This window comes from Rhinolophus ferrumequinum, chromosome 14, assembly GCF_004115265.2.
Source record: "Rhinolophus ferrumequinum isolate MPI-CBG mRhiFer1 chromosome 14, mRhiFer1_v1.p, whole genome shotgun sequence".
Lineage (NCBI taxonomy): Eukaryota > Metazoa > Chordata > Mammalia > Chiroptera > Rhinolophidae > Rhinolophus > Rhinolophus ferrumequinum.
The window spans coordinates 13,814,622-13,828,569 of NC_046297.1; the positions used below are offsets into that span (position 1 = coordinate 13,814,622).

The 13,948-nt window shown below is 33.2% G+C and overlaps 1 protein-coding gene across 3 annotated transcripts in view; it reads left to right on the forward strand.

The window, feature by feature from the left end:
• MYBL1 (MYB proto-oncogene like 1) overlaps positions 1–13,569 on the forward strand; it is a 32,717-nt gene extending 19,148 nt beyond the window's left edge. Inside the window, exons 9-16 of one of the 3 annotated variants that reach the window (XM_033125873.1) lie at positions 1,507–1,737; positions 2,801–3,169; positions 4,975–5,117; positions 5,547–5,661; positions 8,746–8,862; positions 8,951–9,055; positions 9,507–9,686; positions 10,931–13,556. In XM_033125873.1, the coding sequence (XP_032981764.1) occupies positions 1,507–1,737; positions 2,801–3,169; positions 4,975–5,117; positions 5,547–5,661; positions 8,746–8,862; positions 8,951–9,055; positions 9,507–9,686; positions 10,931–11,059 (1,389 nt within the window). In that variant the 3' untranslated portion in view covers positions 11,060–13,556. Of the gene's footprint in view, positions 1–1,503; positions 1,738–2,800; positions 3,170–4,974; positions 5,118–5,546; positions 5,662–8,745; positions 8,863–8,950; positions 9,056–9,506; positions 9,687–10,930 lie in introns of all 3 variants that reach the window. The other 2 variants (XM_033125874.1, XM_033125872.1) reach the window with 2 other exon arrangements.
• The last annotated feature ends 379 nt before the right edge of the window (positions 13,570–13,948 follow it).

Sequence of the window (13,948 nt, forward strand, 5' to 3'; positions counted from 1 at the left end):
AGATTCGAGTGTGTATGTGGTTACAACCCTCTGGTTTTTCCAGTGATCTGCCTTTTTGCATCTTTTTCCTACCTACAAACTCAAATCGAAATGCATACGGTTTGAAAGCTTTCTCCAGGAAGTAATTGTAAACTCTATGTTAGTGAAATAAGATTGCTTTAATTTCTTTTGTTTTTAGGAAACTTTAAAACAGGTGGAACTTATTTTGCCACAATGTTGAAAACTTGTTTTTTCATCTTACTTAACTTGGAACTAACTAACACAGTCTAGCAATTTTCATTTCTAATAGTAATAGGTACCATTTATTGAGTACTTGCTATGGACTGGGTCAATGTGCTCTCTAGAATGCAGTAGTTATTAGCCACATTTAATTTTAAATAAAATTTAAAAAGTCAGCCCCTCAGTTGCACTAGCCTCATTTTGGTTGCTCATATGGTTAGTGGCTTCCATACTGAGCAGCTTCAGATGTAGAACAGTTTTATCACCTCAGAAAGTTCTGTTGGACAGTACAATGACATGTAGCAGTACATATTGTTTCTTTTTTCCCCAGTGAAAGGAAAAAGAAAAGAAGTTTTCTTTTCCTTGTGATAAGAACTCTTAGGATCTACTCTTTTAACAACTTTCAAATTACGTCTTGTTTCTTAGTCATGACTCTTCAAGGCCTCTTGTTTTTTTATTATGAGACACTAGGAAACTAGGCTCAAAAGATAATTGCCAAGTGTACACCTCTACAGAGAGAAAGAGAGATGACACAGTCCCTGACTTCAAAGGATTTGCTCTGCAATGGGAACAGAGACAAGAAGCGGGATCCAGTGTGATAACATAAGCCACAGAGCATTATGGGAGCACATAGGAGAGGTGCCTAATTGAGACTGAGGTAGTCAGGGAAGGGTTCCTGGAAGAAATTCTGCTTGAGCTCAATCTTGAAAGACAGGCAGTGATTATATATTAGCAAAGTAGATGAGCTAGGTCATTATTATAAATGGAACAGCTAAAAGTGTATAGTCAGATGGAAAAGTATTTTCCAGTATTCAAATGTATCTTAAATGGGGAATAGGAGTTTTCCCTGGTCGTTGGGGAGCACTCTTGATAAAGGCAACAGCAGTATGTGCAGAGACACTCAGGGTAAAAGACTAACTGATCAGGGAATCGCAAGTCCTCTAGTTGGGTGGGTATTCCCTGGGAGGAGGAAGTGTTGGGACATGAAGTTTGAAAGGTAGAGGTCAGATTCTAGGAATTTAGACTTTATGTTGAATATACACACTTGTTTCATCTCACTATAATTTTATAAATTTAAAAACATTTAGTTAGAATAAAGAAATATAGACAAGATATGAAGTTTAATTAAAATATTTTTATATCAATTTTGAGGAAAGACTATATTAGCTACTATATTTTTAGCTGAAATGTTGTGAAGTATGTTCTAGAAAAGGCTCTTACAATCCAAATTTATGCTTACGTTAGAAATGACAAATAGTATTCAAATTTCTCTTGTACTTTTAGCAGCCTGGAAGCTTTTCTAACTGGTCTGGTAATTTCCTCATGGATGATAGCATGGCTAATACTCTAAATAGCCTCGAGGAACACACGAATGAGTTTTACAGTATGGATGAAAATCAAACTGTGTCTGCTCAGCAGAATTCACCCACAAAATTCCTGGCCGTGGAGGCAAATGCTGTACTGTCCTCTCTACAGACCATCCCAGAATTTGCAGAGACTCTTGAACTTATTGAATCTGTAAGTTTGAAATAGTGAGATTATCAAAAGCTCAATGTTAGAGACATGGTTTCATGTTCAGAGACTCAATGGACACTGACCAGTTTTATGTTAAGCATTACTTTGTATGTTATACTTAATTTTGTTTTGATATTTTTCAGTGACTTCTGGAAAAAATATATATAAATATTTCTTAAATATGTACCTTGTATAGAATTGTTAAAAATTAAAAATTTAACAGTTCATTTTTTTGTTGTACAAGTTGTACAAATATATTAGAAATAGATGGAAACTAGAGAATACTGAAATGAAGAAAATTAAAATCTTCCATAAACCAGTTAGTGATTTGAGGTATTTTCCCTTTCAGACTGTGTTCTATGCATGTAAAACACAAATATTCATCTATTTTTAAAGCCAGATATGTACTTATGTGTTATGTTTGTGGATTTTTTCTCTCATTATATCATGAGCATGCTCTTTTTTAACTATTTCTTAAACTTGAATTTTAATGGCTTCATAGTATCCTATCATATGAATGTAACAAAATTTTTTACTTATACCATTATTATTGGACATTTAGGTGGTGTTCAGTTTATCAGTATCACAAGTTGCAGAACGTATTATGTAAAGCTTTGTGCAAAATCATGATTATGTCCTTTGGTTAAATTGAATTTCTGGATCAAAGTATATGACCATTTTGAAGATGTTCCATACACATTACCAAGTGATTATGTAGAATTTGATAGTATTTTCCTGATGTGAAATAGAGTGGGAAGTTTTATGATAAATTTTATTCTTCGATAATAACTTAAAATAATTTGTTCCTTTTATTTAAAATACTTTGACAGTAAGCTTCAGCTACTGAATTAGATGAAATATTATTTTGGGATGTTCCAAGCTGGAGTTGTAGTAAAACCATAATGTGTTCCTGTCAAGTGCTCTTGCTTAAAAAATAATGAACAAGGAAAGCCTATTTCTACTGATAAAAATGAGTAGTTAATTAACTGTGAAAGTCACTGTCCTATGTTCGAGGTCAGATTTAACTACACTGGAGCATTCACTTTAAGAATTGAATCTTTTGCAGGATCCTGTAGCTTGGAGTGATGTTGCCAGTTTTGATCTTTCTGATGCTGCTGCTTCTCCTGTCAAGTCCACTCCAGTTAAACTAATGCGAATTCAACACAACGAAGGAGCCATGGAATGTCAATTTAATGTCAGTCTTGTACTTGAAGGGAAAAAAAATGGTTGTAATGGTGCAGACAGTGAGGCTGTTCCTTTAGCATCCCCGAGTGTGGCCAAGTTTAGCACCCCACCAACCATTCTCAGAAAGAAGAGAAGAATGCGAGTGGGTCAGTCCCCAGGCAGTGAACTCAGCGTTGGCGCATTCAGTGATGGCGGCAACACAGCACTAAAGCACACACCGGTGAAAACACTACCGTTTTCTCCTTCACAGGTAGTAGTGTTGTTTCATTTATGTTTCCAAATGTTGATGAACTAGATTAAATTAAATCTTTAATATCCTTACTAGCAGTTTTTTGCTTTGATATTATATAAAAATTGGTAATGTATTTAAATGTACCCATGAGCATGCTAAGCTCAGATAAATCAGAAGATATCTCACAAAGTGTAGTTCTTGCATTATAGTGTCTTACAATTTCTAAAGCTAAAAGAAATGTTTGGATATGTAGTTTCAAATCTTTTTAATTGGACTCCTCAGGAAATAGGCCCAGAAAGGTAAAATGATTTGCCCAAAGTTATCTAATTACAGAGCTCAGACTGATACCCACTTTCCTAGCAGATAGCAGGTATATATCCATAAAGAACTGCTCACTGTAAGGATTTCACATGTCAGAAGATTTGGGGGGTGTCAGGAACTACCTGCTTTTTCCAATAGTTATGTCCTAGGCAGCAAATATTTCAATTAGGGCCAACTGGACCTCTGAATTTATAATATTCTCTTAATGAATACTATGTGCTAAATGCTTTTCTTCCAGCATCGCAGCAAAAATCTGTAGGAGGTAGGTGGAATGACATTTGGAATAGTTAAGCAATTTGTCCAAGGTCAGTTATTAAGATATGGAGCCGGGGTTTGCTGAAAGTGTCCTGACAGAGGTTAAGAAGTTTTATGGGAGAAGAAGGAAGTTTAATGGTCAAATAAACCTGGAGGATGCTGGGATATTATTGGAGGTGTTTTGATGTTAGGAAGATGAGGAGGATAGGGCAGTCCACAGTCACTATGATCTCGAAAAATTGTGCCCTCCCTGCTTCAGGGGGTGCCATTTACATAGGCTACAATGTGAATAGGCACCCCCACCCCACCCCAGCCCTCAGAGTTACAAAGCCTTCCAAGGGAGGTGAACCAGGCTTGGGCACACCTAGCAATTTTCTATGGAGTTTTGCACACTAGCAATTTTTGTTACAGTGTAAATTCTAAGGTGGAAAGTGGCTGAGAAGGTGAGGTGTGATCATAATGACCTTATATCCAATGGCAAAGGGCTTGGGTTTTCAGATGGTTTGACTGCTCGTTTTAGGGTTAAGTGTATTGCAGATATTAGGAAAGAGAAAGGAGAGAGCTAGAATTCATTCCAGTTATAAGTAGCCTTAAAGCAGTTTGTACTTCTCCCTACCATTGTTTCTAATCTGTTGACTACAAAAATAAATTAGTATTTCACAACTGTATGTAAGATCTAATGAGTAAAGTGTGTCATTTGGAAAATGGACTATGTGATACCAATCTTGGCTGCTCTGAGGTTCTGAGCTGTGTTCTAAATAGGCAACTTCACCAGACAGCTGTATTTTTTATCAGCAAAGCATTATTATATTCTGAATTCAAAGTATTCTCATAGAAAAGGACACTTAAGATCATTTACTAATAAACTAATAAACACTTTTTTTTCAGTTCCACTGTTGTACAAAACTGTTACATTTAACCCAGCAGCGATTTATTGTTTCTGTGGTTTCCTATTTGATAATATACTGTTTAAAAATTTTCTTACTGTGTTTTGTAACTGTTGAATATTTATTAAACAACTATTTCTTGCATGCCTATTATGCGCTAAACACTGTTGTGAGAGCTAGAGAGGCAGTGATGAAGCAAACAAAAATTCCTGCCCTTATGGAGTGGAATGTAAATGTAGTATTACGGGCAATCCTTTTGTAAGAGAAATGGGGAAATAATTTGAAAATTTTATCGGTTTAATAGTTGCATAGGGATTTTGATATTCTAGAAATTATCTTTAAATTCTCTTCCTTTTTTAGTTTTTCAACACATGCCCTGGAAATGAACAAATTAATATAGAAAATCCTTCATTTACATCAACCCCCATTTGTGGGCAGAAAGTTCTCCTTACAACTCCTCTTCAAAAGGCAACAACCCCCAAAGATCAAAAGGAAAATGTAGGGTAAGTAAGTCTTAAATAATTGGGTCAGAGAAAACAAGAAGTACAATCTCAACAGTAGATTAGCTTTCTGTCCACTGATACATAAATCGTAATCTCTATCCACATGGGATTTAGAATTTAAAAAAAAAAAAGTCATGTCCTATACCATGGAGACTGAAAAACAGCTAAATATAGTGTAAAACTGTGAACTCAAGCAAAACAACATTTCTGGTACTGTATTCTACATTAGTTCTTTTTTCTGTTTTAAGATCAGTGATTGAAATAAGAATTAGTTTAGGCAGGCATACTTAAAATAGTCCTGGAATGTTTAAATAAAGAATGTATATATGCAAGAAAAATTTAGTGTATGCTTTTATTATGGTTTTGCATTTCCTAACTGACATGAAATCAAATTTTGACTGTAATACAAATATCTAAATGATTGGATAGGTTTAGAACACCTACAATTAGAAGATCTATATTGGGTACCACACCAAGAACTCCTACTCCTTTTAAGAATGCGCTTGCTGCTCAGGAGAAAAAATATGGACCTCTTAAAATTGTGGTATGTATACTCTTTATTTTTAAGAATTTTCCTAATTTTAATTATTAAAACAACTTTTAATATATATCCTTGATTTTTTAACATTTTTTAAAAGGTGTTCACTGAAACTGATTAAACGTTTTATCTCTTCATTTGAATTTGTATTAATCTTTTTCCTTGATTTATAAATAAACCTTTGCTTGGCTTGTTTTGAATTCTTGCTTTCTTTATGTTATATCTAGAGAAAGCAAATCAAGTGTCAGCAGAACTCTTTTCTTAATGCTAAAATTCACCTTTTAGTAGTTTCTACAGTGGTTTCCTGTAGAATAAAATAATTTTAATATTTTTATATATGTAAAATATATACATGTATATATATTTTTATATACATAAGCAACTTTTGAAACTGACTGATCAGGATACCTCTTTAAGGCTCAGTTTCCTCTTCTGTTCAATGGAGATCATAGGACACATCCTAGAGGCTTATTTGTGAGGCTAAAAGAGATCATAGAAATAAATCTGGTGGTACTAAGTTTCAAGTAGTATGTGCTTCATTAGTTGCTGCTGTTAAAATAATTTTAATAATAGTCATAGCAATTGTAGTTCATGAATAGAGGGAGGAAGTGTTATCTGCACTTGTACATATATATTGTCAACCTCGAAGTACCTTAGATGAGCCATGGGCATTCTAATTCTAGACAGATACAGATTTCTGACAAATTGGGTTCATTAGAAATAAAACATGTATTGTAAAAAATCTTGGTCACTTCTAGCATACTTTAGTTTTATGTTCTATTTTTTAGTCACATTTTGGGTAGATGCATTAATAAATTAAATTCTAGTTTACTTGAATTAATCCAGTTTCTACCAGTAGGCATGTCATACTTTCAAATCTTCTAGTCTTTTCCTTTTTTTGAGATACTGTTTCAGAGTGTACATAGTAGGACCAATCAAGTCTTTTTGTCACTTAGCTCCATATACTGCTATGAACAATTATTTTCTCTTTAGAGCTCTCTAGACGTTTTTTAAATTTATGCACATGCACATAACAAAAGTGAGATCATACTTTATGTACTATTCTATAACTTTTTTGTTCAACTAAGTTAATAAATGAACATATTAATTTTTAATGTTCATAATTTCTAATGTTTGTGTAATAATCCATTGTATGGAATTACCTAATTGATTTCACTAATCTGTTTCAGTATTTTGTTTTTTTGTTTTTGTTTTTGTTACTTAGTTCAAAAAGTCCTCCTTAATTCAACATATATTGATTGAGTGCCTAATATGTGCCAGGCACTGGACTAGGCTTTGGGGATGTAATGTTGAACATGTTAGGTATGGTTCCTGCCTTCATAGGGATCTGGAGCCTAATTGGGAGTTAGACAAGTAAACAACAATTTGAAGACATTAAAAAATATGCTACAGTGCTTCAGGGTTATTTGTTCATCATATAAATTGAATAAAAATGATCACTTTAATAATTAGAAATTAGGTTTTAAGTAACCTAAAGTCTTTGTCAGTTTGTTTATGCTTGGGAAAAATTTATCCGTTTCCAAAATAGATCGTTTTCATCAGCAATGTAAGAGAAAAATAATAAAAGATAAAAGTAATGATTTAGTAATTAAAATTTCTAAGATGTCTATAGGCTTATACATTTCTTTGCAGCAAGCTCACTTTTCACTCCTGCCCCTCTTCTGCCACTTAATTTGCTGAGTACCTACTATACGCTAACCACTTAGCTTTCTAGTGTATCTTACTATGAGTCAAAAGCACTTCTTAGCGATTGGCCTTGGAATTTTAATCAGGTACATCTAAATATCTGTTACTTTCTTAATAAACATTGTTAGTAACCATTATTACTAAAAATTACTCAAAAAACTGAAAACTATGAAAGTCCTTTAAATATAAATCTATTAGTTTTGATAGAATCAAACCTGAGAAGTATTAAATGCAGCAGTTCTTTTCTTTGTCACATTAGGACAATTAAGAGAATAATTCTTAGTAGTGAATGAATTCATCTGTATCTTAGCCACTTCTCAAGGACATTTGCATTCTTAATGGGAGAAAAAAACATTCCAGAATTCTTTTTAAGAACATCTAAATCTGTGTTCTTTGTGACATATAATCCTTAAAACAAAAGCTCTTGGAGCAATACAGAAATACTAACATAAGTCCTGCATGTCTCAGGCTGTAGATGAGAGGATATTTAAAATTCTATTTTCATTTGTAAAGTTCTTATGAGTGCTGTGAAATCTCATCTATACACGAATGCTAGTCTGCCTAACTTTGCTGACTGGGAAATTAAGCGGCTGGTCATTATGTGCTGCCACCTTGTTCTTTTACTTAGTGGAGCTTTGATTACCTTTTTTTTTTTAAGCAGATCTTGGTTTTGGTAGGTGTTAAGTTTGATATAATTAAATTTCTTTTCTAGAAAACTAGATGAATAATATTTTGAGGCCATTTCATTATTCAGCCCACATTCAAGTTTCTTTCTGTATCCTGCCCTCCCACTCTCCAATGCACACATCCTCCTGTGCTCCTACCAACACACACACACTTCCTGAACACTGTGTCTCAGCTCTCAGCTCAAGGCCAGGTGTAGAGAGAGATGTGGACACAGATGAAAAAGGCGTGATCACTGCTCTTAAGTAGCTCACACATTTCGTGGTAAGAGAAATATGTTAACTAGTGATTGCACAATGTATAATGAGTACAATACAGAGAGCTAGTAGAGTCCCAATTTGTTCTATTTTTTTTCTATTTTTATATAAAAATACTTGAGAAATAATCTTTTTCTTTTCTTTTTAATACGGACGATCCTAATTGAAGCAGGAACTACAGTAAGCCCCCTAAAAGGAAGATTTTTGTTTAGTAACCTGGACTGAAGAAAGTGCCACACTTCATTCAGTGCTTACAACGTGCAAAATTATTTTTGTCATAAAACTGATTAGTTGATTAATTTTTTTTCACTTATGTATCCATAGGGACTGGGAGAAAATTAAGCCAATAATGAAAAAGTGTAAAAGATGGGTTGTATATGCGGGGAGAAAAAAAGGAATTGTTATAAAAGACTTTTAAAAAATTCTTTTAAAAACAATTTAGTCACAGCCACTTGCTTTCTTGGAAGAAGATATTCGGGAAGTTTTAAAAGAAGAAACTGGAACAGACATATTCCTCAAAGAGGAAGATGAACCTGCTTACAAAAGCTGCAAGCAAGAGGTAATCTTTTAGTAGTATTGTTACTAAAAACCTTATCGTGTCCAAGTGACCTTGCCATAATGCTTTTATTATAAATTATTCACTCTAGCATACTGCTTCTGTGAAGAAAGTCAGAAAATCACTCATTTTAGATAATTGGGAAAAAGAAGAACCAGGCACTCAACTATTGACCGAAGACATTTCAGATGTGCAGGTTTGTAAAGCTTTTTTTTTCTTTCTTAGAATGGTTGCTTAAAGTCCTAGTGATTCTTGTTTCTTACTCATTGTGTGATCAGTTCATTAGAGAGTCATGGAGTTTCCGTTAGTAGTATTCTGTCTAATTTAGAGAGAAGCTATTAACAGCAGAGAGTATTTTATTTATTATGTTGCTTTTTATTATATATTTGTTTTGTGTTGAGAGGAGATGGCTCTCTTATGTATAATGTCAAAAAATGGTAGTTCTTAAAACTTTAAATTTCAGTATTTATCTTTGGCTCATTTCTGAAATACTAATTTTATCACATTACTAGAAATTTCTTTGGGGCCAAAAGCTTTCTTGGAGGGAAATGAATGGAGCTTCCACTACCACTTACCCAATAGTCCCTTTATTTGTCTCCATTTTTTAATTACTTATTTTATTTTCCTTTTTCTTTTTTCTCTCTTAGTCAGAAAATGTATTTACAACATCTTTATTAATGATACCATTATTGGAAATACATGACAATAGGTGCAACTTGACTCCTGAAAAACAAGATATAAATTCAACCAACAAAACGTATACACTTAATAAAAAGAAACCAAACCCCAACACTTCCAAAGTAGTCACATTGGAAAAGAATCTTCAGGTACGAATTCATAAATTTATTTTAGTGTGGTTTTTGTTGTTGTTTATTCAATTATCACTTTGGACTTACTGATTACAAATTATGCTTTTTTCTTTTTAAATTTGACATTGACTATAACAGTAACTAAATATTCACCATTAATTTGTCACTCAAACTAGACTTGCTTTTTAAGAGACTTATTCATCAGGGCACATGTAAACTAAACAATTGGAGATGTAGCCAGACTCTCCTGGTGATTTTCCAAGCACTATTTCATTTTTAAACTAAAGATACCTAAATCTGCTTCTGGTACCTTTTCTCTTATAACAAATAAGTATAGCCCTAATCGCTATCTTGAAAGGGTAAGTGGTTGGAAGCTGTTTCAGCTTGATTTTGTTGGTATAACAGTTTCCAGTGAACTTTTTGGACTCAAAAGTTATAAAATAAAATCCTTTTTTTCTGTGCAGCCATTATGTAGCTGCAAATGAAGCCTGGAAATTTTTTACGACGTTACCTGAAGAATTCAACCCAGAGAATTTGAGAGTTCATTGAGAAGCAAGTTTTCTGTACACCACAATGATTACAGCACTAGCATTCCTGACATTTAAGCATTCCTTGAAAACATCTTTGGCGCTCAAATATGGCTACCTCATCTCTGTCCTTAGCCAGTGCTCTTCAAAGAGCCTTATAGCACATTCTCTTAATCCATTTAAAATGATTTGACTTCCAAGTGTTTAACACAAAACTTTTCAGGCAAATTTATTACATAGCAGGTCATACCTATAATGTAGTAATCTTTATAATAAAGGCAGAAAACAAATGAAACAGACATAAACTTGATTTTATGCTATGACTATATTTCCTAATTTTCAAGACATCAAGCATTCTCAGCTCATTTTTTGAACTTACATCCTCTCTTTCAATATTTTGTAAAATTTTGAAACAATACTGACACTTCCTTTGATTTGACTTTTGGGGGGAGTTGTGGGGACATAACTTTTGAACTGCCTCTACAGGCCTATAAACAATATAAATAGCTAAAAAATTGACTTAAGAAAATTGATTGTAAGTATTTCAGTATGTATTTTTAAAACATAGCATCGTTATTTAAAAAGAATTACAGTGCCATTACCAAAACATTTTAACAATAATTACTTATCAAATATCAAATCAATTACAATAATTGACTTTTTAAAAGTATAATTGTAGTAGTATGGGTAATTATTTTAGTAATTTTAATATTACTATTAATATTTCCTTCCTAGTCAAATTGTGAGTGGGAAACAGTGGTTTATGGGAAGACAGAAGACCAACTTATCATGACCGAACAAGCAAGACGATATCTGAGTACTTACACAGCTGCCAGCAGCACATCAAGAGCTCTCATACTGTAACTGTTATGAAAACTGATGAAATGCCCCAGCTCCTTATTATACTCTATACTAAATTAGATTGCAATGAAATTTTCATCAATTAATTGTTTTTAAAGTTTTAATATAGTCCTAAAACAGTTTGCATCTTTTTTTTTTTCATACTGGGCAGGCAGAAATCTAAGCCACTTAGGCAAGGGGTAGGCAATTTCATAGTTTATTTTTTAAGAGATGAGATTTTAAAAAATTGTTTTTAAAGAACAAGATGGGAAAATCATATTAGAATTAGTTCATGGCTTTCTGAAAGTAAATTCTCACATGTTTGCCTCAGAAGACGTATGTTGCTACTCTTGATGCTGCAGTTTCGTTATAGCTAGGTGTATGAGTATGTGTAATTTCTGAAATTAGTCTATGTATGGGAAGCACACATGGTTTTATGAAGTACTTTTGCCTACGTGCTGATTTATTTACTTAGGCTACCTACCATTTACAAAGAAACACAATGGAACGGAGTTAAAGGAAGGACAGAAAGTTGCACTACTAACTTTTGGTATTTTTCAAAAACAGTAAAATTAACTACAGTGTTAAATGTATTTATTTGAGCATAGTACTAAAAACAGAAAGTGTGGAAAAAGGTTTTTTTTCCTTATTAGTAAAGAGTCAGTATTTTCCTCATAAATCTCAGAAGAGCTGAGAGAGTTGAATGTATTGTACAGTATATAGGAGCAGGAAAACTTTGTAAATTGGAAAGAAGTCTGTTTTATAATTTATTTTCATTTTTAAAGCTTAAATGTAGATATTTATACCTATACAGGGTGTCTAGAAGCCAATGTTGTTTCCTGTTTTTACAGCAACATAGAAAGAACAATTTTGACTTTTAAGTATGAAACAGTAAGTTATAGCTGCAAAGAATACAATATCTATACTGTATGTCACATCTACCTAAATATTGCACTAAGCCCTTTAAATCATGTCGGTTATAAAGTAGTTCTAAAAATGTACTAAATAATAATTTAATGTTTTCTTTTTAAATTATATGGGGAGGGGTCATATAAATTAATCTGGTGATTTGTATATGTGTTTGAAATTTTTGCATTTTGTTTAAAAAATAATATGGTACTTTGGTCCCTAAAAACAGTCTGCACTTAGAAGTTTATTATATTTACTCAATGTTTCAGAAGTAGAGAACATTATTTTTTATTTATAAAAATATTTTGTCCTTTTATAAATGTTTTGTGTTTCTCTACAGGTTACAACAGTTGCTTCAGTTGCCTGTTTTAGGTGTTTGCACTTATTTTATTTCTTCTTGAAAGAATGTCTTTATTTGCTTTGTGTAGAGATTTACGTGATTTTTTTGAGACATATAATGGTGTGCTGTCACCTTAAACACTGACAGGCAAATAGAGTTGTACACTGTAGCTTTAATTATTTATGATCGACACACTCTCTCCCTCTCCGCTCCTGAAGTATGCTGCTATAGAAAATAGCAGAATCGGCTTGCTGCTATGAGAGAAGGAAAGAGCGACCACCACTTGCACTGTGTAAAAAGATAAAAAGCAAATGATGGCACGTTCTCAAGTTAACTTAACGGAATCAACCATTACCAGGCAAATTCTTGCAAATACCAAAATACTATGCCTTAAAACAAAAACAGCTTAAGATTTTCTGACGTTAATAGAAATGGAAATGCTAAGTATTTTAATGCCTAGCTCTTGAACAGTAGACCTAAAAGGGTTTTAAGCTATTTAAATCCACTAGCTCGTTTTTTGCATCTTATATGTAGTGAGAAGTGAAGAAAATGTATGGTACTAAGATTATGCCTTGTTGATAACAAATAGATGAACCAATTTGAATCTTCTTAGCATATTTGTTAAGTATGTTGATTGCTTCCTAATTAGTGAACTTCTCACAGAAATTTCACTTTGTAAAAGCAATGACTGTAGCAAAATCATACTGGACCATTTAAATTTCAGTTACCTTGAATTAATAGCACATAATGTTGTATTTTGTTTTTTTAAATATATGTAGCCCTTACCTTATTTGGATGTGCATAGCCTCCAATCACCAAAGTATAATATCTTGGAAGAGCTATATTTTTAAAAGCATAATTTTTCTCGAGCATTAAATTATCCCAAAGGTAATCTATTGCAGATAAGCCTGGGATTATTGGTACATACTTGGGTTGGTATTGGTTGAATCCCTCATTTAACGGCTTTGTTGCTTTTTGCAAGAAGTTTTTTAATCTTAAGCATGTCGGGCATCTTAAGTCATTTTTATACAGTTATGTTCATTTGAATTTCTTTCAATATGTTATAAAAATGCCAGACATATATATAGCAGCCATACTTGCATGGAAACTGAGTACACACATATAGCACTGCATTTTTGTTGTAAGGTTTTCACATTAATACAGCAGTTACCCTGACTAAATTTGAGTTTTTTGATGTATGGGAAAACTTACCATTGTTAAGAGAATCTTGCATTGAATGTTGACTGTTAACATCTAAAATAAAGCATCTGTGTACAAATGCTGACTTAGCATTGCTCATTTCCCTTTGCTTTTGAGTTTTATGGTATTGACTGGACCCTTAAGGACTTAACCCAACATTCTGTTCTTATAGACTTTTTTTCTCCTTTACAGGTGATTTTATCTGTTAACAAACTTAACATGTTACTGTTTACTCTTCAGCCTCATTCAGAACCATATTTTCAGCTGCCTTTAGATATTTCCACGAGTCTCCTGTCAACGTTTAAATGCAACATGCCCTCTTTTTCCCTCCTGAGACCTGCTCTTCCTTTGTTCTATCTCTTAGTTGTGTTGCCTTCCCTTCCATCATCCACTGACGAGTCTCCTCTCTCCCTCACCCCTCACATTGAAATCTGTTGTAAATCCTTTGCCTGCATAAGGCCCCT